The sequence below is a fragment of the Monodelphis domestica genome, chromosome 2 (genome assembly GCF_027887165.1).
Source record: "Monodelphis domestica isolate mMonDom1 chromosome 2, mMonDom1.pri, whole genome shotgun sequence".
In the NCBI taxonomy this organism is placed as follows: Eukaryota; Metazoa; Chordata; class Mammalia; order Didelphimorphia; family Didelphidae; genus Monodelphis; species Monodelphis domestica.
Genome location: NC_077228.1, coordinates 241549636 through 241576832, shown reverse-complemented (window position 1 = coordinate 241576832; position 27197 = coordinate 241549636). Strand labels below are relative to the sequence as shown.

Sequence of the window (27197 nt, the reverse complement as noted above, 5' to 3'; positions counted from 1 at the left end):
TTACAAACATAGCAATCTTTCAAGCTTGGTATTTAAACATATTTTTTTTTTTAAACAAAGTAAAACTCATCTAGGGTTAAGAACATAATCAAGAAATCTATATATCATTCTGGTGCAAGTAAAGTAGTGAGCTGAAGAGTATAAATAAAGGGTGCTCCTTTTGGAGGCTTTTCCCAAGGGTACAAATGCCCTGAAATTAACTGCCCAACTTCCATTCACATGTGGGAAGGTTGGGGGTTATAAAATACATTTCACTTCAGCTACTAGAATGGGCCTTACCTCGTGGTAGGGGCAGGCAAAAATAACCAGACTGTTAAAAAAAATTCCAAAATCATATTTAAAAACCCTTAAAATCAAATCATTTGAGGTATTTAGCACATTACATTTTCCAAAGGTTGTTAATACAATTATAACCAGTTCTGAAGTCCATCTATCCTCAGCAAAATAGAAAAAAGCTGTTTTTTCATATATGGGCTTATTCACAACAATATTTGTTCAACACAGTTATAGGGGGAAAACAACAGAATTTCAAAACTCAGTACATTCAAAATAAATTCAATCAACCTTCAGTTCAAGCAGAATAATATTGAATCCAGTAATATATGAACTTAAAATCACAAAGTTAAACCTTAAACAAAAAATGCAATAGAATACAGAGATTTTTTAATAAACCATTGGAGTCTGAAATGCCTTAGAGCCTTTAGTCTCTTCAAAGTTCCTTGGGTTGTTTTTTCTTGTTTGTTTGTTTTTAATTATCCATTTAAATGTCTATTGGCCGAAGGTAGAGTAGTAAAGGCTAGGCTACGGGGTTCAAGGGATCCGTCCAGGGCCCCACAGCTGGGAAGCATCGGAGGCCAGATTTTAACTAGAGACCTCCCGTCTCTGGGCCTGGCTTCCAGTTCGCTGGGCCACCCATTTTCCTCCCCAAAGTTAAAGTTGAATCTTTGGGCTGAGTCTGCTCCCAGACAGGCAGGTAAAATCAATGAAACTGCCAGAAGAGTCAAAAATCCTTTTAAACAGCCCATTGCTATTAAGTTTCTGTTTGAAAAGATCTGTTTCTTCTCTTTAGTCTTTTCTGTCTTTCCCCTCTCTGATACCCCTGTGGCCAATACCCCCAGCCACGTGGAGGCTTAGCCTAAGGGAAAATTGCCCAGTCTCCTTTCCCTCTGGTCTCTCCCCTCCGCCCACCTGGCCAATACTGTTACCAGCTGGTCACAATGAGTCCTCAGCAATCTGCTCCAAGGATCTGGGTGATGAGCCGGCTGGGTCGGAGGCCAGATGGGTGAGAGACAGACCGCCAGGGTGGGTCAGGCCGGGAGCTGGAGTGCAGCTCGGGCACCAGGTGAGAGGCCAGGAGCAGAAGCAGGAGCTGGAGAGGGCCGCAGGCAGGAGCTGATCAAGATGGTTTTCTAAAGAGCATCTCGGAGAACCTTGGCTTTAAAAAAAAATTCTCTAGGCTAAAATTTTTTTTGAGAAGTTCTCATCCAATCTAGTGGTCGCCAACTGTAAAGATTAAAATTTAGGGGAGATGGGGAGACTGAGGCAGGTAGAAATTAGTTTCTCTCTGCAAGGAGTACTATATTTTTTAGAGGTTTATTAAAGGTTAAAGATTAAGAATATACAAGTAAGAAACATGTGCCTAGGCCAGAGGCCTAGACAAAATAACCTCACATCATGGAAGAGACGCTTCTGCTCCAAACGGAAGTCCAAAAAGGCCGAGCCCTTCAAAAGCCTTTGCTTAAATATCTTCTCGATCTCGGCCCAGGTGAGATTACAAGGCATTCTGGGGAAGTGGAGCAAAGGCTCATGGGGATTGTAGTCCTGTATTCGAGTCTATTTTTTACAACACCCACACTACACAGGCATGTGCTAGTCAATGACAAATCAGAAATAACTAACTGCCCACCTGGGCTGTCCTAAGCCAAGCTAGAGCCAACCATTGGCATTTTGTGAGACACAGGAAGTGAGGTAGGGAACAGCCTCTGGAATTCACTCACTTCCTGTGGAGAGAGCGAGAGGGGAGTTGGTGTTAGGAGCTTGGACAGGGAGGACGCCCGCAGACAGCTTTCCTTCAGAGCGGTCACGTGAGTTAAGGACTGATTCTTTCCACCTTGGCCCTTTGGGCCTAAAACTCCCTCTGCCTTGGCCAGAGGTTGAGTAGCCCCTTTCCCTTTTCTCTTCTCTCCTTCTCTCCCTCTCCTTTCCCTACTCCCAGTGTGATTAAAACCTCCATAAACTCCATTCTGACTTGAGTGTTTCATTTTAGGAATTTCATAAGTAAATTCCTTGGCGGCCATTGTTCAATATTACATAAATCCTGTAGCCACATTTTTAACTATTATAGTGCTCATAACCTCTCCCAGAAGCCTAAAATTTCTACCATTACAATTGGCGACCACGAAGGGATAAAGAACTATATCAGTCTTCTGATCTCCTTACTAATCACCTGGGAGAAGTCCCACCCCGGCTACCCCCTCTGGCTCTTGGCCCTGCTTTAGTGCTTCGAAGGTTTCTAGAACCTCAATAAATTTCCTGAATTTTCTTGTCCTTTCACCCCACTTATTACTCACTCCGTCAGTCCTTTTACCAAATACCTTGGCTTAAAGACACAGCTGCCAGAACAGGTGAGTATAAAACACCTTTTCTCTCCTCCCTTTTCTCCTTAAGTTAAATTGGGGTCAACAGGATTATTTTTTCCTTCTCCCCTTTGTCTCTCATTTCCGTCTCCTTTTACTTTAAGGAGGTGGCTCAGTAGATTGAGAGGCAGGCCAGGCTTACCTAATCAACTGATTAGCAATGAGGAACCTCAGGAGAAGGAGCTCTTAGGAGCTCCTAGCCCGCAAAAAAGCAAAAAACAAACAAACAAACAAACAAACAAAAAAAACCAGCTGAATACAGCTAGGGAGCTAACTTAAAACCCATTTTTTTTTCTGTTTCCTGGCCTTTCTAGTCTTAAAAATTTAAGTGGGCTTTGCTCAAGGAAGATAGCACATGGTCCTAGCGGTTTTAGCCTGAGGGCTAAAGAAGATTGCTGGGACCCTCCCATATACACACTTTGTAAAAGAAGGAGGTTTAGCTCTACCTTTTTACGGTCTATTCACTCCTAATCAGCCCTTTCATAGCTTCTACCTTCCTGCTTGAGGGCTTTTGTAACCCCTCCCAGAAGCTTGATAAGGAGAATTTACAACACAATAGGCGCTTAGCCTGTATAGGGTTGTAGACTAGGGAGCCACCTACTGTTAAAAAAAAAAGTTACAGGCAACCTAGCAATTGACTCAAAGAAGAAAAATGTGGCTACAACCAATGTCTGCTTTACTTCGAAATTGGCTTATAAGTTCAATGACCAAGTACATTGGATTTTTAGTAGGTGTTCCTCTAGGATGGTATTTTTCAGAAAGTATAAACCTCTTCGTGACCCTTACATTCATCTTCCTTGGGATTGTAATTGTTGTACTTACAATAATATACCTAACCTCTAAGAGAGAACACTCCCTTGTTCCTTCTATTACTAAACAAATTAAGGAATTACACACTTTTATGGAAAACCAAATCAGGGAGCAATATAATATCACTGATCAACGTATTAGGGAACTCCACACTTTTATTGGGGAGCAACTTCGGGAACAGAATAATATTTTTACTCAAAGAGTTAGGGAACAGAATATTATAACTGATCAGAGAATTACAGAATTGCACACATTTATTGATCAGCAACATAAAGAATTGATTACTATCACTGATCAAAGAATTCGGAACCAAAATGCTTGTATTGAACAAATTAAAAAAGAAATTACTCTTATTTATCAACAATTGGTGGAACGGGATGAAGTTAGGGAGAAAACATGGGGAGAGATAAAAACTTCCCTGGCTGAAATTAGTGAGGGAAGATGGGGAGAGATAAAAACTTCCCTGGATGAAATTAGGGAGGACAAATGGGGAGAGATAAGAACCTTCCTGCAAAACATTAATAGGGAGTTAAAAACATCCCACAATAGGAGTGATTTAACTCTCTATTCCCCATCATTATCAGATTCCCTGACCAACCCTGCCCAAAACGATTTGGCTCAAATAGAAGCCCCTTCACACCAACTAGCTCCTCCCCATCCTGACCACCCAGCCCCTCCCCCTGCTATTCTTGCCCCTCCCACCCTGGTTCCTCCTTCCATTCATGCCTCTTACCCTGCCTCCTCAGCCCCGGATCCTCCCCCTGCCCTTCCCCCCACCCATGCTCATGCTCCAGCCCCACCCCCTGTTCCTGTCCCAGCCCTTCCCCCTGCCCTTCCCTCCACTCATGCTCTAATCTCCAACCCCCATGCTCCAACAGCCAATAATCCTAACATTGAAAATGGAGCAAGTAGCCTAGAAACAGTAACACCAGATAATTTAGACAGAAGTTTGTTTCCATTGAGGGAAGTACCCACCTTTAATAAAGAAGGGAACTTGGTGTCTGTAAGACACTATACACCTTTTAAACCTGATGATTTAGAAAAATTCAAGCACAATGTTCAATCATTTGAGGCAGAACCAATGTTGGTTATAGAAAAATTAGAAAATATATTCAGAAACTTTGACCCTTCTTGGTTGGATGTGGAGAATTTGTTAGATACATTTCTAACAAAGAGAGAGAAAAATAATGTCCTCTCTCTAGCTAATAAGAAAAGTGGTAGAGGAGCTCATCACTGGCCAACTGTAGATCCACACTGGAACCCCAATATTACACAAGATCACACAAAACTAGTCCTGGCCAGAGAAGCATTATTAAAAGCCATGAGAGACTGCTCTGATAGCCCTGATGCATGGGAAAAATTTGAACAGTCCCGACAGGGAATTAATGAGTCCCCCTCCCACTTTATGGACAGACTTATTGACATAGGACATACATATATGGACCTTGATTTGACCAGAGAAAAGGACATTAAACATATACGCAGACAATTCGTTAGGAATTGTTGTTTAGCAGTAAAAGACTACTTTGAAACTAACTGTCCCAACTGGGAGTCTATGGACCTCGAAGAACTGAGGAAAGTAGCAACATATGCCTATAAGAATCATACAAAAAAACCTGAGACACACAATACATCAGTGGCAGACTTAAAAAAAGAAATTGAAATTTTAAAGGAGCAATTGAAAAGTAAGGGAGAGACCATGGTCCCTTTGCAGGAATCCACAGATAGATCATTAACAAACCCCTTAATATGCCTTTTCTGTGGGAAGAGAGGCCATGCAACAATGGTCTGTATGAGCTGGCTACGGAAAAATGGAAATAATAACACCTTTAGGAATAATAACTAAAGGAACCTCAATACCAATCAAAATAATGACAGTGCTCCAAATGCAGAAAATGATAATATCCAACACAATGCCCAACAATATATAAGAAATGGAGCTCAACCACGCTACACTCAGGGTGAACACCCCCAACAGCGTGGAGGGTCCCAAAAAACTGCCCAAGCATCTTTATGAAGGTGTGAAGGGGGGGTGAAGGCCTTGGAATCAAAGAATGACACCTTTGATTTTCCAGACCCTGATATTTTAATGCCAATAATCCCTATATATCCCCCCCCCCCAAATAGTAAGGAACCTCATGTCACTTTAAAGGTAGGAAATTCATTCTATGACTGTCTTTTGGATACTGGAGCATCTAGCTCAGTTTTAGTAAGCAAAACAGATGGAAAGTGTAATTCTATTGGCTCCCTAAATGTAGTAGGTGTATCAGGAACACCATTAAAGGTCCCAAAACTTTTTCCTCGCATGGTATGCGTGGGACCCCTAACTGTTGAACATTCTTTTCTTTTAATGCCTGGATCCCCCACAAACTTGCTGGGGAGGAGATCTACTATGCAAATTACAAGCCACAATAATGTGCGCCCCAGATGTCTCTCTCCCTAGAAGTGCCCGAGGAATCCTTAAATTTACTTCCTGTACTCTCAGAGAGCCAAGAGGCAAAAGAGCCTCCCACCTTTGAAATACCTACAGATATACTGGAGTCTCTTTGGGCCACATCTTCTACTGATGTAGGCTTACTTAAATCAGCTGCTCCCATGAAAATAAAAACTAAATCCAGCCCACCTCCTTGCATTCCTCAGTATCCTCTTTCCAAGGAGGCAATGGAGGGCATTACCCCAATAATAAACTCATTAATTGAACAGGAATAATTTTCCCTTGTAAATCTGAATACAACATGCCCATCCTCCCCATTAAAAAACCAAAAAGAGGGCCCGATGGCAAACACCTCTATAGATTCGTACAGGATTTGAGGGCTGTGAACAATCACGTTATAAAGAGACACTCCATAGTTCCCAATATCAATACTATTATTTCTTCTATTCCTAGCACAGCTACATACTTTACAGTAGTAGACTTGTGCTCAGCCTTCTTTTCTATACCCATACATGAGAACTCAAGGCATATTTTTGCTTTCACCTGGAATGGCACCCAATATTCCTGAAGTTGTTTGCCCCAGGGTTATGTAGAAAGTCCGACCTTATTTGCACAAATTTTGGGACAAGATACAGATAATATAAAATTTAAAAACAGCAAATTAATAAAATACATAGATGACCTACTCTTGGCTTCCGCAGATGCAGAAGCATGTCAGGAAGATAGTAAACACCTTCTTTTGGAATTGCACAAAAGAGGTCATAAGATCTCGAAGGATAAAGTTCAGTGGTGTCTCCCCAAAGTAGAATATTTGGGGTTCATTCTGACAGCTGGTGCCCACTCTATTTCTCCCAAGCGAATTTAGAATATTCAAAAATTGAGTGCTCCTACCACTAAAAAACAGTTAAGAGCAATTCTGGGAGCAACAGGGTTTTGCAGACAATGGATTCCTTGCTATGGGGCAATTACTAAACCTCTTATAGCACTAACAAGGGATTCGGTCCCTTAACCCCTCAAATTAGAGCCTGAACACCTGTCAGCTCTATCAGAGCTAAAAAAGGCTATCCTATCTGCACCTGCTCTAGGCATCCCAGATTACAACAAGCCATTTACTTTGTATGTACATGAGCGAAGAGGAGTAGCCTCAGGCGTTTTAACTCAGACTCTGGGGCCTTCTCAGCATCCAGTTGCTTATTATTTAGCCCAGCTGGACCCAATAGCTTCAGGAGCACCACCATGCCTTAGAGGTGTGGCTGCTACTGCTTTACTAGTGACAAAAACCGTTGATCTAGTATTGGGATGCCCACTAACAATTATGTGTCCACACGAGGTAGAAGCATTGTTGCTAAGACAGAGAGCACGGGCATTTTCTGATCAGTGAATTACATTACAAGGTATGAAATAACCTTGCTAAATAATGAAAACATTTCTCTAAAACGCTGTACAACCCTTAATCCTGCTACCTTGCTTCCAGACTTACCAACTTTAGGAGAACCATTACACAGAAAAGCCTCAAGATGATCTCCTGGACACTCCCTTAAAGAACTCAGACCTGATCTTATTTACTGATGGTTCTTCTTTCATGAGGGATGGCATACGCTACAGTGGAGCTGCTGTAGTCACAGAATTTGCCACTGAATGGTCAGCTTCACTGCCCTCTAACATTAGCGCTCAAGGGGCAGAACTCATAGCTCTAAAACATGCCTGTATAATTGCCAAGGATAAAAGGGCAACAATTTATACGGATTCTAGATATGCTTTTGGCATTTGTCACTCAGTTGGGATGCTATGGCTCCAGAGAGGATTTTTAACCTCAGCTGGAAAATCCATAGCTAATGCTGAAATTATTAATGAAGTCCTTTCTGCTCTTCAGCTGCCTGAAGCCCTAGCTGTAGTTCATTGCTCAGCCCATACAGGTGGCACCGACCCTGTCTCTAGGGGAAATGACCGAGCAGATGCTGCTGCAAAGCTAGCAGCCATAGAAGGGCCTGAATTACTTCTAACATTAACAACTACTGATGACTCAAATTTATCACTTTCCTATGATGAGAAGGAAGTGGAAAAATGGAAACAGAAATTCAAAGCAAAACAGATCAATGGAGTCTGGGTGTCATCTGAAGGAAAACCCTTGCTCCCTAGAAGTTTCTATCACCAAATTTGCCAATCTGTTCATAATAATGGCCACTTTGGTACCCAGGGCATCGTGGACTCTGTTAAGAGAGTATGGATAGCCCCTGGTATAACTACCATAGCCTTTAAAGTGTGTTCATCCTGCTCTACCTGCCAGGCATATAACCAACATGCCTTTCATGGTAAAGCCTTTGGTGGACGTCCTCTGGCTTACACACCTTTTGAGCACCTGCAGATAGATTTTATAACGATGCCAAAGGCTGGACAATATAAATTTTGTTTGGTCATAGTAGACCAACTGACCAGATGGCCAGAAGCATTTCCTACAGCCTGAGCCACAGCAGCTTTTGTTGCTAAGGTGCTTTTAAAAGAAATTATTCCTCGCTTTGGCCTACCAGCACGTATTGATTCCGATAGGGGGAGTCATTTTACTGATTCTGTTCTAAACCAGATATATTCTTGCTTGGGGATAACTCCAAAATTCCATGTTCCATATCATCCCCAGAGTTCAGGCCAAGTTGAAAGGATGAACAAAGAACTTAAAACTATGATTGGAAAATTATGCACTGAGACCCATTTAAAATGGCCTGCAATTCTCCCTTTGGCCCTATTTTATCTTAGAAGCAGGCCTAGAGGAGACTTACATATTTCACCATTTGAGATGCTTTTTGGACATCCGCCTATACAGGCTAAGCCTTTCTCCCCGGCTTATACATCGCTATTAGGGGGAGATACTACTATTGCTTCCTATATACAGGAATTACAGCACAAACTGCGTGAGCTACATGAATCAGGAGCTGCAGTACAAGCTGGACCACTAGACTTTTCACTTCACGACCTGAACCCAGGAGACAAGATGTATATAAAGAACTTCCAGCGTACAGGAGCAACCCAGCCTTCCTGGGAAGGACCATTCCAAATATTGTTAACTACTCCAACATCTATAAAGGTTGGAGAAAAGGACTCTTGGATTCACTGTTCTCATGTAAAGAGAGCATCTTCTGTTGAGACTGATTGACTGTATCCTATACATGCATTAGAGATAACTACCCATTGACAAGTGGAACTGTTTTATTCTGCTTTTGACACATTGAATTCCTAAATTTAATTTTTTCCCTTTTTTCCTTTTTTTTCTCTTTTCCTTATTTTATTATTATTATTATTTTTACATTATTTTATTTTTTCCCTTTTTCTCATTTCTATGTACTTAAGGTACATATGATCAATATTAATTTTATTCTACAATATTAGTTTAAATATATATACTTGCTGTTATTATTAATACGCACCCAAACAGCTTTAGACTATGGGAACCTGCCATTTATTGATAATTGTTGTGGGACTATGATTAATGTTTGTGTCTGATTCTAGGAACGAGATCAAACAAGGAGCACAGAGATAACCTGGATAATGCCAAAAGAGCTCACAGGTCTAAAAATCAAAAGACCAAACCAGGTAGAATTAATGCATTTCTAAGCCAATACTAAGGACTTGAACCTAGTGTGAGACTCGGGGTTGCGACATTTGACAGACGTTAAGATGTAGGCCTTCCCTGTATCCACACTCTTCGTGAAAATACCTACAGACAAGTACCTAAGGTTGGCTACCATCCTGGCTCCATCCATCCCTGAGAACGAAGGTAAAATCAGACGAGGGAATAACACTTCCCTAGATATAAAATAATAAACTGGTCCTCTTTTTTCTCTCCTATACTATGGCAACTTCCTGTAGCCTTGGCTGCAAATGGGGAAGTAAAATATGCTGCATTCTGTCCTACAGACTTGTGGGATTAGAAATTACTTAACTGGACCCTAATACAGGGGCCTGTGGAAAAAAAAATTTTTTTTTATTCTTGCTTTCTCAAATTTTGTATACATAGATTTTTAAATTTTGATACTGATTTTGAATTCTTCTTTAATATAAATATGCATATATAAAGGGTTTATATTTTTCCCTTAATTTTTCCCTTTTTCTTCTTTTGATGTTGATGTTGATTTTCTTTTCATCTTGTTTTGTTTTTTTCTTTTGTTTTAACTCACACACCCCCACAACTAAAACTTGAATCCTCAGCTGGACTCAGTGTTTTTTCAATACTTTCTTCAGGGGGGATTGTATTTCATCAAATCCAAGATTTAAATTTTGCTCGAGATAAATCTTCAGAGAAGAAGCTTGCTAACTAACTGAATCCAGAGAATGAACTGTTTGCAGAAAGATATCTAAACCTTTTCACTACAGGAAGATCCAGAATGAACCTTGGGGTGTGGTTGATTGAACATTTATTTGTATGTATACTTTTATGCCAAAGGGGACTGCCCCCTAATGGCTTTTTGTCAATGTGTTCAATTGGCTTTTGTCAATGCGCCCAGCAAAACATTGGTTTGCTGTCTTTCTCTCTCCTCTATTTCCCCATATTTACAACTATTATAATTTTCCTCTTAGTGGGAAAAAATTTTTTGTATACACTTACAGTTAGAAATTTTTGGGGTGCAGTATGCTTATGTTTAGTGATCAATTGGGGAGACTAGTCTCCCAATCATCATCAGGGGGGATTGTGAATTTAAAAAGTCTCCATCTTGGTCTAGCACCCAAAAATTGTGCACACCCACACTACACAGGCATGTGCTAGTCAATGACAAATCAGAAATAACTAACTGCCCACCTGGGCTGTCCTAAGCCAAGCTAGAGCCAACCATTGGCATTTTGTGAGACACAGGAAGTGAGGTAGGGAACAGCCTCTGGAATTCGCTCACTTCCTGTGGAGAGAGCGAGAGGGGAGTTGGTGTTAGGAGCTTGGACAGGGAGGACGCCCGCAGACAGCTTTCCTTCAGAGCGGTCACGTGAGTTAAGGACTGATTCTTTCCACCTTGGCCCTTTGGGCCTAAAACTCCCTCTGCCTTGGCCAGAGGTTGAGTAGCCCCTTTCCCTTTTCTCTTCTCTCCTTCTCTCCCTCTCCTTTCCCTACTCCCAGTGTGATTAAAACCTCCATAAACTCCATTCTGACTTGAGTGTTTCATTTTAGGAATTTCATAAGTAAATTCCTTGGCGGCCATTGTTCAATATTACATAAATCCTGTAGCCACATTTTTAACTATTATAGTGCTCATAACCTCTCCCAGAAGCCTAAAATTTCTACCATTACAGTTCTTTATCTTTTAATTTTTTTATTATTATTTGACCTGTAGACATTTTTAGATTTTTGCTGAAGTGTGTGTGGGTGAACCAGATTTCTCTATGACCTTTCATCTTTCTAGCTTAACCAAAAGGGGCCTCTTAGTCTTTTCTCTCTGTACTTTAGTTTCTTTCTTAGGAAAGGAAGACTCAAAGCCCCTTCTCTCTGTACAGAATCTCACTTCAATTATGAAAATCCATTCCAAATGACAGGCAAATTTCTTGTCTATTGACAAATGACAATTAAGCTTCTCAAGATTCCATTTCTTCTTATAGGTACACTCTCAGCTGAGGACCTTGTCTCAGTCCCTCAGAGAAAAATTGAGATCATTCACTCTTTACTCCTTTTTTGTCTTCCTTATCTCATATCACTTGGATGCCTGTCTCACTATTTCCTTCACCCCTTAATCCATGTGAAGTGGTGGCACTTCTTGCCAAACTAAATGCTCCTACAACCACACATGATTCCATTCCATGCTGTCTATCACATACACCAGAGATGGCAAACCTTTTAGAGACTGCATGCTGTGCCCCCTCACTGTGTGCCCTTACCCCAAATAGGAGAGAGAAAAAGAGGGGAGTGGCCTGGGCACTCTGCTCAAGGGAAGGAGTAAGCACTACCACTGGGCAGAGAAGGGGAAAGGAGCAGCTCTACCTGAGTCCCTCTGCCTTTCTAGTTAATAACTCTGGCAGGCAACAGTGTGAGTGCCTATAGAGAGGTCTCTGTGCACCATCTTTGGCATGTGTGCCATAGGTTCACTCTCTCACTAATCTTAAAATTAACCTTGTCTGCTGACTGCTTCCCTGCTGCCTACAAAATGTTTCCCAAGTCCTTAAAAAGATCTCTTGATCTCACTATATCCAATAGCTATCATTTTATATCTTTTCTCTCCTTCCTTAGGGATGTTTTAAATGAAATTATCCTATTTATAAGGGTTGGAGGGAGATAAACTCTGAGACCATCCAACTTATTTTATTTTCTTATTTTTATTTTTTTGAAAAATTTATTTAGTCAATTTAGAACCTTATTCCTTGGTTATAAGAATCATATTCTTTCCCTCCCTCCTCTCACCCCTTCCCATAGCCGACTCGCAATTTCACTGGGTTTTACATGTGTCCTTGATCAGTACCTATTTCCAGGTTGTTGATGGTTGCACTAGGATGATCATTGAGAGTCTACATCCCCAATAATATCCCACTCGATCCATGTTATCAAGCAGTTGTTTTTCTTTGGTGTTTCTACTCCCCCAGTTTTTCCTCTGAATGTGGATAGTGTTCTTTCTCGTAAATCCCTCCGAGTTGTTTAGGATTACTGCATTGCCACTAATGGAGAAGTCCATTATATTCGATTGTACCACAGTGTATCAGTCTCTGTGTATAATGTTCTTGTTCTGCTCCATTCACTCTGCATCAATTCCTGGAGATCATTCCAGTTCACATGGAATCCCTCCAGTTTATTATTCTTTTGAGCACAATAGTATTCAATCACCAACATATACCACAATTTGTTCAACCATTCCCCAATTGAAGGGCATCCCTTCATTTTCCAATTTTTTGCCACCACAAAGAGCATAGCTATGAATATTCTTTTTTTAATTTAATTTAATTTTTTTTTTTGGTTACAATACTCACTTTATTTCCCTCCCTCCCCTCCACCCACTTTTCCCATAGCCGATGCACAATTTCATTGTGTATTACTTTTGTCCTTGATAGAACCTATTTCCATGTTGTTGTTTGCACTAGGATGTTCATTTAAAGTCTACATCCCCAACCATATCCCTTCGCCCCGTGGAATCAAGCAGTTGTTTTTCTTCTGTGTTTTTACTCCCATTATGTTTCCTCTGAATGTGGATAGTGGTTTTTCTTGTAGATTCCTCCAAGTTGTTCAGAATCACTGCATTGCCACTAATGGAGAAGTCCATTACATTTGATTGTACTACAGTGTATCAGTTTCTGTGTACAATGTTTTCCTGGTTCTGCTCCTCTCACTCTGCATCAATTCCTGGAGGTTATTCCAGTTCCCATGGAATTCCTCCACTTTATCATTCCTTTGAGCACAATAGTATTCCATCACCAACATATACCACAATTTGTTCAGCCATTCCCCAATTGAAGGGCATCCCCTCATTTTCCAATTTTTGGCTACCACAAAGAGCACAGCTATGAATATTCTTGTACACGTCTTTTTCCTTATTATATCTTTGGGGTATAAATCCAGCAGTGCTATGGCTGGATCAAAGGGCAGAGAGTCTCTTAGTGCCCTTTGGGCATAGTTCCAAATTGCCCTCCAGAATGGTTGTTATCCAACTTATTTTAATTTTAGTGTGAATGAGTATTTTATACTAAAGATCATGGATGCCATATTTTTCTATATGGTTTGGGATTTGTTTAGGGTTTTTTTGTTTTTTTTTTTGAGGAGAAGACATTGCATCCTATCAGGGAACCTTTTCCTAATGCACTCTGAGTAGCCTCGATAAACAAGGGAAAGGACAATAGATCCCATCATTACTCCAAGCTAATATGAAGAATGGCCTTATAGCATAAATGAAAATAAACTTTAGACACTGATTTTCAATCAGGGGGATTATCCTAAATGTTTTATAACATAAAGCATGAAATATGTCTTAGAGAAACCATGTTCCCCCTTTCAGTTTATACTGGTTGGACACTTGTGCAAATCTGGATTTTTTCCATCAATATTACTTTTAAACAGTGTCAGTAAATGCTTTTAGTATATTATTACTGCTCCAGTGTTCTTGCACTGGACAATGAGCTATTGAGTTTTAATATGCAGTCCAAAAACTACAGTAAGAGTACATTAAATGGTAATTTCAGAGTAAGCTTCTTTTAACTCTTTGCTTCTTTCCCTCTCTCCTTCCCTTCCTTCTTTCATTCCCTTTCCTCTTTCTTCCTCCCTCCCTAATTCCTCCCTTCCTTCTCTCTTCCCCTCCATTTCTCCCTCCTTTCTTTCTCCCCTTCCCTCTCTCCTTTTGTCTTTCCTCCTTTATTTTCTTCTTCCGTTCCTTCCTTCTTCCTTCCCTTCTTTCCCCCTCCCTCCTTTCCCTCTCTGACCTTTCCTTCCTCTCTCCTCTCTCCTTTCACCTTTCCTTCCCTTCTCCTTAACTCCTTCCTTTCCTTCCCACCTCCGCTCCTCCCTCCTCCTCTTTCCTCCTTTCTCCCTCTTCCTTCTTCTTGCCTCCCTGTCTCCTTCCCTCCCACCCTCCCTCAATTCCTTTTTTCTTTTTTGCTTTCCTTCCCACCCCCTTTTGTCATCTTCTCTTCATCCCTCTCACCTACCTTCCATGTTTTGTTTTTTTTTTTGTTTGTTTGTTTCTCCCACACCCCCTTTCTTCCTTCCTTCATTTTGATTGTGTAGCACTTGCTTTGAGGTGGCAAGTCCAGATCACAGCTCTGGCCTGCACTCAGGAGTTTGATCCCTAGGGTGCAACATCTCTGGTTTTTAGGAGTAGCTCTGAGAAGTTGGAGGTTTTTCCAATGTTATTTTTAATGAACCCCACTAGTGGAAACCAAGGTTAATGAAGAGAAAGACTGAAACTGATGTACTCTCCTCTACCTTCTTACCCTCCCTACTTGTGATTTCTTCCTAGAGGCAGCTCTTTCTCCTCTCTTCTCCTAAATGCTTACTCAACTCAGAATCTTTCACCCAGCTTAGCTTGATATTTTATAGACAACTTCTAAGGTAGGACCAAGTCCCATCAGCCTATCCTGAATATTGTTCCTGTGTAACATCACTTCCAGTTCATTTTTGCTGTCTCAAAATGTATTTAGTTTTGCGAGTTTAGGAGCATCTTTTGATGAGAATCATAAAATCCCAGAGTTTCAAAAGAGCAGAGCCAGGTCCTCATGCTTCAAGTCTAATAGTGGTTTCACTAAACCACAAAGAAATAACATTATTGCTATGAAAGTGATAAAACAAGTTAAGATGTCAAGCTCTAGGCACAAAAACTAGGTTCAGTACTAAGGAGCCTGGCTTCTAAAAAATGAGACCAGACTCTTTCTCATTGTTTCTAGTTCTTTATGCTCCTGTTCCAGAGCCCTGGGCAAAATCACTTAAGGCTTGAGTTTGTATCACGTTCAGAGTCTCCCCAGAAATGATCATATATGTAGGTGTTTTATGTATATCTGATGGGAGAGGGGGAGGTGCAACTGGGTTGCTCAGTAAATTGAGAGGCCAGACCTAGAGACGGGAGGTCCTAGGTTCAAATCTTAACACTCTTCTGTTTTTGGAACCAATACATAGTATTGATTCTAAATAAGGTTTTTAAAATAAATAAAATAAGAGATGTGATATAGGGCAGCACTCTCTCTCTTTCTCTCTCTTCCCCCATGCCTTCCTTCCATCTCTCTCCCTCTCTCCTCCTTACTAAATATTGGTTCCAAGACAGAAAGCCATGAAGGAGTTAAGTTTAGGCAATTAGTGTTAAGTGACTTGCCCAGGGTCAAACACAGGAAATATCCAAGACCAGATATAAACCCAGAATTCCTGGTCTCTAGGCCTTTCCCACTAAGCAACCTAGCTACTTCTAGGATGGCAATTTATTTCTCCCATATAAAAGAAAAGTTTGACATATAAAAGATTCCTAAGCAAGCATTCATAAAGAACACAGTGCAAATGTTGAGTAGGTATTTCAGCTCTATTCTATCTGTACAGTTCCTTCAGTGGCCATATCTTCTAGGCTTGGACTTATCCTCCTAATAGTAGTCATATACTCCAAGAAAAGTATAATTGCAGAAAACTCTTGCTGTTAGTTAGCTCCAAACGAAGGATCTAGGACCATGATGGCAAACCTATGACACATGTGTCAGGACTTACACACATAGCCATTTTAGATGACACACAGCCGCATGTGGCCACATAAAGAAAAGTATGGGGCCACATGCCAAGAAGGACATTTTTTTCTCGGAAGTGACACCACCCAAGTTATGCTCGATTTTTTCATGAATTTTGACACACCAAGCTCAAAAGGCTGCCCATCACTGATCTAGGAGCTCCTGGCTTCTTGAACTCACAAAGTTGCCTCCAAAAATGACTACCTCAGATTTGCTGTTTAGTTACCTAAGCTTAGGAAAAAAGACAAGGCAGAAGAGGCAGTCAGGGGTATGAGGTCAAGGCGCTGACTCTCTTAGGCAGACATACTCACCATAGTTGCTATTCCCTTTTCAGAGAAGTCCGTGAGGAAGATTTCCAGGTCCCCCCCCCCCCATATATATGAAGAAGAAAAGAAGGAAGTAACAGAAGTTTTAGGATCAGTTCCCTCCCCATTCATCACAAAGGGTTGTTGTGTCATCCCAAAGCACCAAGTCTTTCAGCACTTAACTAGAATACACTTGATGTGGAAAAAGTGATGATTACTCCTCCTTCACCATTATCAACTGTGAACCTTGCCTCATATTTTATTAAAAAACATTGAGGTCATCTGCCATGAGCTCTTTTCCTTCTTTATCTCATAATACTCAGATGACCTTTGCCACTAATTCATCCCTGTCTCACATGGCAAGACAAAAGTCAGAATGACTCTGGATGACCATGGCCTCTTTGATGTCTGACCAAGCTCTAAGCCTTTCACAATACCTACTTTAGTCACATTCTTGCTAAATGAGAACAAACTGTTCTCATCTACCCATGCTACAGAGGGTAGTCTTCATGTACTTCAAGGTAGACATCCCCCTAACTCATTGATAGGTTCGAAGCCTGTCAGTTACTCTCAGCCTGGTTTAATCCATCTGTCTAAATGGTTTTATCAAGGTGTGGCTGCTGCATGTGCTATAGCTTCTTGGAGTTACAGGTGAGAACTGGGTAAAAGATGGTCACCATAGGTAGATGAGCAGCTTAAAAAAGGTTCAACAAGCCCTCACAGTACCCCCATTGACCCCAGTCATTAGTCAGAGAGCTAATAAAGGATCAAAAGACAGGTTATGAACCCAGGTCTTCTGATTTTGGAGCAAATACACAATAGATTCTACTTTTGTATAGATAGGATTCATCCATCTGGCATGTGCCTTCAGTAAAAAACAAGCCTAAGCATATTAGAACTACAGATGAGATTTTGAACATTTTTATTCTGGGAGGAACATAAATGAGAATTAAGTATTTAGAAGCTCAGCTAGGAAATTTGATCTTTTTGGGTACATCTGGTGTCCATTTTTGTCTCATTAAGAAAAGCTTTCAAGCTTCTCTGAGTGATGTGATTGAGTCATATCCCCAGGTGTGAGAGAAGCCTCTTGGAGGTGACTTATGGATCACTCTCAAAAAGGGCTTCTCAGCCTGGGATCTGTGAACTTAAAAAAACTTTTTGATAACTGTAGCAGTCCACCCATAGCTATGGGCAAAGGAAACAGTTAGTATGTACAGAGTGGCTTAGAAGAGAGCATGCTCAGTCTTGTGCATGGCTGGGAAAGGCTCTGACCCTTGACCCCAGCTTCCCCCAGGTTAGGCAGGAAAACAGATTTCTTTGTGCTCACCTGGCTAAGAGAAACCACACCTATACCTTGTCATTAACCAATGATAATCATCCCTATGTATTGTGTATATTTGCATATCAAAGAGATTAAATACAGGGCACAGCAAGCTCCGCCTTCTCTTCTCTCTCTTCCTCACTTGGATCTCAGCTCTCACTGATGCCTGTCCTTGCTGGAGCTTGGCCTCTGGCCAAGCTCTATCTTTGATTCCTTTCCTGATCTACCTCTCCTGCCAGGCACTTTCTTTTCTCTATCATGTCTCCGACCTGTGTGGTATTAAATTTGGATCACTGGAGGGGTACAAGCCTTCTGAGTAGTCCACTGATCGGAGTTTTTGCTGTGGCTCCTTGATAATTAATAAGGCCTGGATTTCTGACTCATTCCTGCCACCTCACATCTCTAATTTGGCTCCATCATCCCCCTCACGGCATATAGAACTTCTATCCTTCCTCTATCTTCCTATCTTGAGGCTTCTCGCGGGTTTGAGGAAGCTTCAATAACTATATTTCTTCATTTCAAAATTTTACTGTGACTAAAAGTTTATAGACTTTGCCAAACTGCCAAAGAAGTCCATGATATGAAACAAATTTAGAATCCTTGCTTTAGAAGAGCTCTTATTCTCTTAAATATCCTTAAATATTTTCTTTAGGGCTGCTTCCCCAATTCTTATTCACATTGGAAACAAGAAAGGAAAAAATTATTAAGAGTTTACTATGTGACTTCTGGTCAAGATGGCGGCTTAGAGAAAGCTAAAGTCCAGATCTCCTGAAACCCTTTCTTACCGATCTCAAACCGAATGCTCCTAGGGCACCGAAATTCAAAACGATCAACAGCATAGACCCCGGGAGTCCTCCTCCTGGACCTGGATCAAAAGGTACAGCCCCCCACAAAAGCCAGAACCCGAGACCACTTGGACCTAAGGGGTAGGCAGAAGGAAGGTCCTAGGACCCATCCCCCCCAACCCAGAGCGCCGAGTCCAAGTCCAAGGCAGCAGAGGCAACCTCAGAGCCCCACGGCCTGCTACTCTGAAGGCCACATCCTGAAAACAACCTAACCCAGTCGAGGGGGCACCCAGACAGCAGGGAAACAGAGAGGGACGGGGGAGCTCCTAACCACCTGGGAGGAGCCCTCGGAGCTCCGGGAAGCCGCAGCCCCTCCCCCTCAGAGAGCAGGGTCTTCTGAAACAACAGCAACCCTCAGGGCTGGCAAAAGGGCCTCGGGAGCCGGATATTCTGAAGGCCACAGCCTGAAAACAACCTAACCCAGTCGAGGGGGCACCCAGACAGCAGGGAAACAGAGAGAGGGGGGAGCTTGTAACCCCCTGGCTGGATCCTTCCATCAGAGTCTCACGAAAAAAGTCCCTGCCTCAAGGCATACTAAATTCAACCCAGGGAAAGCTAATCTCATTAGGAGCCCTCTGAGCTCCCTCCCCCCGCAGAGTGCAGGAGCTGGCCGGCTAAGGCATAGGAACAAGGGCCAAGCTAGGCTTAGAGTGTGGAAGTAAGGCAACGGAGAAGCATCAGGAGGGTGCCGAGGAGAGGAGGGCAGTAACAGGGACACATCAGCAACTCCTGGCTTCCCGGGAAGACAGAACAACAACTGCATAGAACAGACAATCTGCCTAGGGCTAAAACCTCTGAACGCCAGACAGAGATAAGAAAAGCTAGTACTCAGATAGAGATGGCAAACTCCACAGAAGCACAAAAGTCCCAAAATTCAAAAAGAAACAAGAAGAAGGGGGCGACTTTGGACACATTTTATGGAGCAAAAATACAAAACACAGAGGAGATAGAAGAGGAAACACAAGCAAATGCTCCGAAACCTTCCAAAGGAAATGGAAACTCTCCACAAACCCATGAAGAATTTGAATCTGAAATGATCAAAAAGATGGAAGCCTTCTTGGAGGAAAAATGGGAAATAATGCAAAAGAAATTCACGCATCTACAAAACCAGTTTGACCAAACTGTAAAGGAAAACCAGGCTTTAAAGCAAGAACTAATAAAGCAAAACCAAAAGAGCAAGAAATTGGAAGAGAACATAAAATATCTCACTGACAAAGTGACAGATTTGGAAAATAGAGGGAGATGAGATAATTTAAGAATAATTGGACTTCCAGAAAAGCCAGAAATAAACAGCAAACTCGACATCGTAATACAAGAGATAATCAAAGAAAATTGCCCAGAGATTCTAGAACAAGGGGGAAATACAGCCACTGACAGAGCTCACAGAACACCTTCTACACTAAACCCCCAAAAGACAACTCCCAGGAATGTAATTGCCAAATTCCAAAACTCTCAAACAAAAGAAAAAATCCTACAAGAAGCCAGAAAAGGACAATTTAGATATAAAGGAATGCCAATCAAGGTCACACAAGACCTTGCAAGTTCTACTCTAAATGATCGTAAGGCATGGAACATGATCTTCAGAAAGGCAAGAGAGCTGGGTCTTCAACCAAGAATCAGCTATCCAGCAAAATTGACTATATACTTCCAAGGGAAAGTATGGGCATTCAACAAAATAGAAGATTTCCAACTTTTTGCAATGAAAAGACCAGAGCTCTGTGGAAAGTTCGATATCGAAAATCAAAGAGCATGGAATACCTGAAAAGGTAAATATGAAGGAAATGGAAAAGGAGAAAAATGTTATCTTCTTCTTTTACTCAAACTCTCTTCTATAAGGACTACATTTATATCAATCTATGTATACTAACATGTGGGGGAAATGTAATGTGTAAAAAGGGGGAAAAGAAAGACCAAATAGAATAATTGTTCTCACACAAAGATTCACATGGGAAGGGGAGGGGGAGAAAACTCCTATAAGAAGGAGAGGAAGAGAGTTTTTACTTAAACCTTACTCTCAGGGAAATCAACTCTGAGAGGGAAAAACATCCAGATCCATTGGGATGTTGAATTCTATCTTACCCAACAAGGGTAGGGAGAAGGGAAAACCAAAGGGAGGAGGGGGAGAGGGAAAACAAAAGGGGAGGGAAAAAGAGGGGGGGAAGGGGAGGGAACAAAAAGGGAGGTATTAAAAAGGGAAACATATCAAGGAGGGGACAAGGGGGACCAATTTAAAGTAAATCACTGGACTAAAAGGTAGAGCCGAAGAAGAAAAGGTTAGAACCAGGGAAAGATATCAAAATGCCAGGGAGTCCACAAATGACAGTCATAACTTTGAATGTGAATGGGATGAACTCACCCATAAAACGTAGACGAAGAGCAGAATGGATTAGAATCCAAAACCCTACCATATGTTGTCTTCAAGAAACACACATGAGGCGGGCTGACACCCACAAGGTCAGAATTAAAGGATCGAGTAAGACCTTCTGGGCCTCAACTGACAGAAAGAAGGCAGGAGTGGTAATCATGATATCTGATAAAGCCAAAGCAAAAATAGACCTGATCAAAAGGGATAGGGAAGGTAATTATATTTTGTTAAAAGGGACTTTAGATAATGAGGAAATCAACATGTATGCACCAAATAATATAGCACCCAAATTTCTAATGGAGAAACTAGGAGAATTGAAGGAAGAAATAGACAGTAAAACCATATTAGTGGGAGACTTAAACCAACCATTATCAAATTTAGATAAATCAAACCAAAAAATAAATAAGAAAGAGGTGAAAGAAGTGAATGAAATCTTAGAAAAATTAGAATTAATAGACATATGGAGAAAAATAAATAGGGATGAAAAGGAATACACCTTCTTCTCAGCACCACATGGCACATTCACAAAAATTGACCATACATTAGGTCACAGAAACATAGCACACAAAAGCAGAAAAGCAGAAATAATAAATGCAGCCTTCTCAGATCACAAGGCAATAAAAATAATGATCAGTAAAGGTACATGGAAAACCAAATCAAAAACTAATTGGAAATTAAACAATATGATACTCAAAAATCGTTTAGTTAGAGGAGAAATCATAGAAACAATAATTTTATCAAGGAAAATGACAATGGCGAGACATCCTTTCAAACCTTTTGGGATGCAGTCAAAGCAGTAATCAGAGGTAAATTCATATCCCTGAGTGCATATATCAACAAACTAGGGAGAGCAGAGATCAATCAATTGGAAATGCAAATAAAAAACTCGCAAGTGATCAAATTAAAAACACCCAGCAGAAAACCAAACTAGAAATCCTAAAAATTAAGGAAGAAATTAATAAAATCGAAAGTGATAGAACTATTGATTTAATAAATAAGACAAGAAGCTGGTACTTTGAAAAAACAAACAAAATAGACAAAGTACTGGTCGATCTAATTTAAAAAAGAAAGGAAGAAAAGCAAATTAACAGCATCAAAGATGAAAAGGGGGACATCACCTCTGATGAAGAGGAAATTAAGGCAATCATTAAAAATTACTTTGCCCAATTATATGGCAATAAATACAACAATTTAGGTGATATGGATAAATATATACAAAAATACAAACTGCCTAGACTAACAGAAGAGGAAATAGAATTCTTAAATAATCCCATATCAGAAAATGAAATCTAACAAGCCATCAAAGAACTTCCTAAGAAAAAATCCCCAGGGCCTGATGGATTCACCAGTGAATTCTATCAAACATTCAGAGAACAGTTAATCCCAATACTATACAAACTATTTGACATAATAAGCAAAGAGGGAGTTCTACCAAACTCCTTTTATGACACAAACATGGTACTGATTTCAAAACCAGTCAGGTCAAAAACAGAGAAAGAAAACTATAGACCAATCTCCCTAATGAATATAGATGGAAAAATCTTAAATAGGATACTAGCAAAAAGACTCCAGCAAGTGATCAGAAGGGTCATCCACCATGATCAAGTACGATTTATACCAGGGATGCAGGGCTGGTTCAATATTAGGAAAACTATCCACATAATTGACCACATCAACAAACAAACCAACAAGAATCACATGATTATCTCAATAGATGCAGAAAAAGCCTTTGATAAAATATAACACCCATTCCTATTAAAAACACTAGAAAGCATAGGAATAGAAGGGTCGTTCCTAAAAATAATAAACAGTATATATCTAAAACCATCAGCTAATATTTGCAATGGGGATAAACTAGATGCATTCCCAATAAGATCAGGAGTGAAACAAGGATGCCCATTATCATCTCTACTATTTGACATTGTACTAGAAACACTAGCAGTAGCAATTAGAGAAGAAAAAGAAATTGAAGGCATCAAAATAGGCAAGGAGGAGACCAAGTTATCACTCTTTGCAGATGACATGGTGGTCTACTTAAAGAATCCTAGAGATTCAACCAAAAAGCTAATTGAAATAATCAACAACTTTAGCAAAGTTGCAGGATACAAAATAAACCCACATAAATCATCAGCTTTTCTATATATCTCCAACACAGCTCAGCAGCAAAAACTAGAAAGAGAAATCCCATTCAAAATCACCTTAGACAAAATAAAATACCTAGGAATCTACCTCCCAAGACAAACACAGGAACTATCTGAACACAACTACAAAACACTCGCCACACAACTAAAACTAGACGTGAACAATTGGAAAAACATTAACTGCTCATGGATAGGATGAGCCAATATAATAAAAATGACCATCCTACCCAAACTTATTTATCTATTTAGTGCCATACCCATTGAACTCCCAAAATATTTCTTTACTGATTTAGACCGTAACAAAATTCATTTGGAAGAACAAAAGATCAAGGATATCCAGGGAAATAATGAAAAAAAACACATATGATGGGGGCCTTGCAGTCCCAGACCTTAAACTATATTACAAAGCAGCAGTCATCAAAACAATTTGGTACTGGCTAAGAAACAGAAAGGAGGATCAGTGGAATAGAATAGACTGGGGGCAAGCGACCTCAGCAAGACAGTATACGATAAATCCAATGATCCCAGCTTTTGGGGCAAAAATCCACTATTCGATAAAAACTGCTGGGAAAATTGGAAGACAGTATGGGAGAGATTAGGAATAGATCAACACCTCACACCCTACACCAAGATAAATTCAAAATGGGTGAATGACTTCAACATAAAGAAGGAAACCATAAGTAAATTGGGTAAACACAGAATAGTATACATGTCAGACCTTTGGGAGGGGAAAGGCTTTAAAACCAAGCAAGACATAGAAAGAATCACAAAATGTAAAATAAATAATTTTGACTACATCAAACGAAAAAGCTTTTGTACAAACAAAACCAATGTAACTAAAATCAGAATGGAAACAACAAATTGGGAAAAAATCTTCATAGAAACCTCTGACAAAGGTTTAATTACTCAAATTTATAAAGAGCTAAATCAATTGTACAAAAAACGAAGCCATTCTCCAATTGATAAATGGGCAAGGGACATGGATAGGCAGTTCTCAGATGAAGAAATCAAAACTATTAATAAGCACATGAAGAAGTGTTCTAAATCTCTTATAATCAGAGAGATGCAAATCAAAACAACTCTGAGGTATCACCTCACACCAAGCAGACTGGCTTGCATGATAGCACAGGAAAGTAATGAATGCTGGAGGGGATGTGGCAAAGTAGAGACATTAATTCATTGCTGGTGGAGTTGTGAACTGATCCAACCATTCTGGAAGTCAATTTGGAACTATGCCCAAAGGGCGACAAAAGAATGTCTACCCTTTGATCCAGCCATAGCACTGCTGGGTCTGTACCCCAAAGAGATAATGGACAAAAAGACTTGTACAAAAATATTCATAGCTGCGCTCTTTGTGGTGGCCAAAACCTGGAAAACAAGGGGATGCCCATGAATTGGGGAATGGCTGAGCAAATTGTGGTATATGTTGGTGATTGGAATACTATTGTGCAAAAAGAAATAATAAAGTGGAGGAATTCCATGGAGACAGGAACAACCTCCAGGAAGTGATGCAGAGCGAGAGGAGCAGAACCAGGAGAACATTGTACACAGAGACTAATACACTGTGGTATAATCGATTGTAATGGACTTGTCCATTGGTTGTGGCATAATGTCCCTGAACAATCTGCAGGGATCTAGGAGAAAAAACACTATTCATAAGCAAAGGATAAACTATGGGAGTGGAAACACCGAGGAAAAGCAACTGCCTGACTACAGCGGTTGAGGGGACATGACAGAGGAGAGACTCTAAACGAAACTCTAATGCAAATATTGACAACATGGAAATGGGTTCGAATCAAGAACACATGTGACACCCAGTGGAATCACCCGTTGGCTATTGGGGGTGGGGGGAGGAAAAGAAAATGATCTTTGTCTTTAATGTATAATGCTTGGAAATGATCAAATAAAATATTATTTTTTAAAAAAGAGTTTACTATGTGTCAAGCTTTTTACAAATGTTATCTCATTTAATCCTCATAACTATAGGAGGTAGATGCTGTTATTATCCCCATTTTATAATTAGGGAAACTGAAGCAGACTGGGTCACATAGCTATTAAGTATCTGAGGTTGGATTTGAATTCAGGTCTTTCTGACTCCAGGTCCAGTGCCCTATCTACTATAATTCTTTCAACCACTCCTAATATATTTGTTGTGTGGCAATCTGATTTCATCCAGTGATCAAAATACTTCACCATTCTCTGAGTTTTTCACCTCAATTTTACACTTATGGTTGAAAAGTTCTAGGACTTCCTTTTGATTGATCCAAAGCCATATCTAGACCTTCTGCAATTCTATTAATTGAAGTGAGTGTGGGACACACTCCAATACAAATGAAAATGTTACCAATCTAGTGTTCTACAACAGAAATAGAATAGACGTTTTGCAAAGTGATCATACAGTCTGAGGCAAGAGCATCTTCAATCTGAGAATCTGTCTTCTCTCGCCCATGTGTGAGTCTGATTATTATTAAATGCTTACCTTGTGTGGGAAACTAGGGAGACGGGACAATGGTCTGGGTCTGGAAAATGAGAGGTTCCACCAAGGCCACAAGCATCTGGTTCTAATGAAAGAACTTGCCTTACTTGCCGTGTCCCTAATCCAGAACAGAAAGGAGAAGTGGGGTAGGGGGAGGACCGCTAGACACCTATTAACTTTCACCACTAGGTGGGGATAGCGCCCCAATGTAATGCTGTGGCGGCCAGGGTTGGGGAGTGGGGTACGAAGTGGAAGGGGGGCGGGTAGCAGCAAAGGCTTTGCAACCTCCATAGGAGGACACAATGCAGACTAGGCTTAGCGTAGCAGCGCTTGGGCCAGATACCTAGGAGTAAACAGAGCTGTGGAGTCAAGAGTACGTGGTACCAAACAGGCAACTTCTTTGGAGCAATGGGAGCATCCAGCCAGGCCCCTGAACTGTGAGAACAGAATGCGCATCGGGTCTGAAGAGGAGCCAATCTCTAGCCCCGGGCATAGCAGGGAAAGAAGCCAGCAGGTGGACTGCCGTAGCTCCTGGGACTGGCATCGAGGTGTTGGGTTGGCATCGGAAATGGGAAGCCTGAGGAGGGAAGACTGATAGTACTTTAGCATAGCCTCGGGGTCCAGTATTGGAGTCCTTGAAGGGAGAAGCTTGGTCTGTAAGGGAGCCTGGGTGTGTGCAGCGCTTAGTCAGCTACACCCTGCTCTGCCCCCTCCCTCGCCTGCTCTCACTACCCCCCTCCCCCCATCTCCGACCCCCTTGCTCGGATTGCCAGTTGAGGACTGTTCTCCGTTTGGAGAGTCTCTGGGAAGAGGGGTCTGCAGAGCCTGGAGCCCCACAGTGACCACGTGATCCTGGGAACTTGGATTTGGGGGCACCAGGTACGAGGGGGTTCGTGTCCTCTTTCTCTTCGGCCCCCTGGAACAGAGCCTGGGATAGCCATCTCCTTTGTGTGTGTTTCTCTCTCTGGCTCTTTTTGGAAGCAAGTTCGAACAATGATCACAGTCAATTCGGATGGGAAAATAATGGTCAGAAGATGTCTGGTCACCTTGAGACCCTTTAGGTAAAGTTCTTTAATGCCCATCTCTTTGAGGGATTTTAAGGGGATGTGGGTTGGATGGAGGAGGAGTAATTTCCCTCTGACTATGGGTGGGGGTGTCTGATCCAATTAATAGAACTCCAGAGGGGGAGGGTATAGTTAACTAGGCAGGTTTCCGGATCCTGCGGGGTGGGGTGGAGGTGGATAGGTGGAAAGCAAAAGACAACTGTGGAGACAGTGTCGAGGTCTGGAGGGGTGTGTGTGTGTGTGTGTGTGTGTGTGTGTGTGTGTGTGTGTGTACGCACGCGTGTACGTGTACGTGTGTACTCCTGGAGGCTTTGGTTCAGGAGGAAGGAATCAAAAGCTCCTTTGAGGTGGTAGCTGCCTTTGGGCTTCTTGGGAGTGGGAGTCGGCCAGCATCTACCTAATCCTTTCCCTCCATAGGCAATGCAATCTGTCGTTGGTCCTTGCCTTCAGACCATAAAGTTATCTCAATTCTGTGCACACGGGAGGAGTCCGTGCTCCAGGCTGCACCCTTATCCTTTTGTGTTCTCCCTCCTTTTCCCATCACCACATCTTTAACTCTAATCAAATTCACTTCTAATTTCCATTCTGTTTCTGGGTTCTTTGCTGAGGTGGGAGTGGGCTGAGATTGGAACATTGGGAATGGTAGTTTTT

General features: G+C 41.2%; 1 protein-coding gene across 3 annotated transcripts in view; it reads left to right on the top strand.

Moving 5' to 3' along the window:
• The window catches only part of MGAT5B (alpha-1,6-mannosylglycoprotein 6-beta-N-acetylglucosaminyltransferase B), a 253842-nt gene that overhangs the window by 57558 nt on the left and 169087 nt on the right, over window positions 1-27197 (top strand). Inside the window, exon 1 of one of the 3 annotated variants that reach the window (XM_001371284.4) lies at window positions 25673-26543. The exons of the other annotated variants lie outside the window; for them this stretch is intronic. Coding sequence (XP_001371321.1) covers window positions 26476-26543 — 68 coding nt within the window. The 5' untranslated portion in view covers window positions 25673-26475. Of the gene's footprint in view, window positions 1-25672; window positions 26544-27197 lie in introns of those variants that run through there. 3 annotated transcript variants of the gene reach the window in all.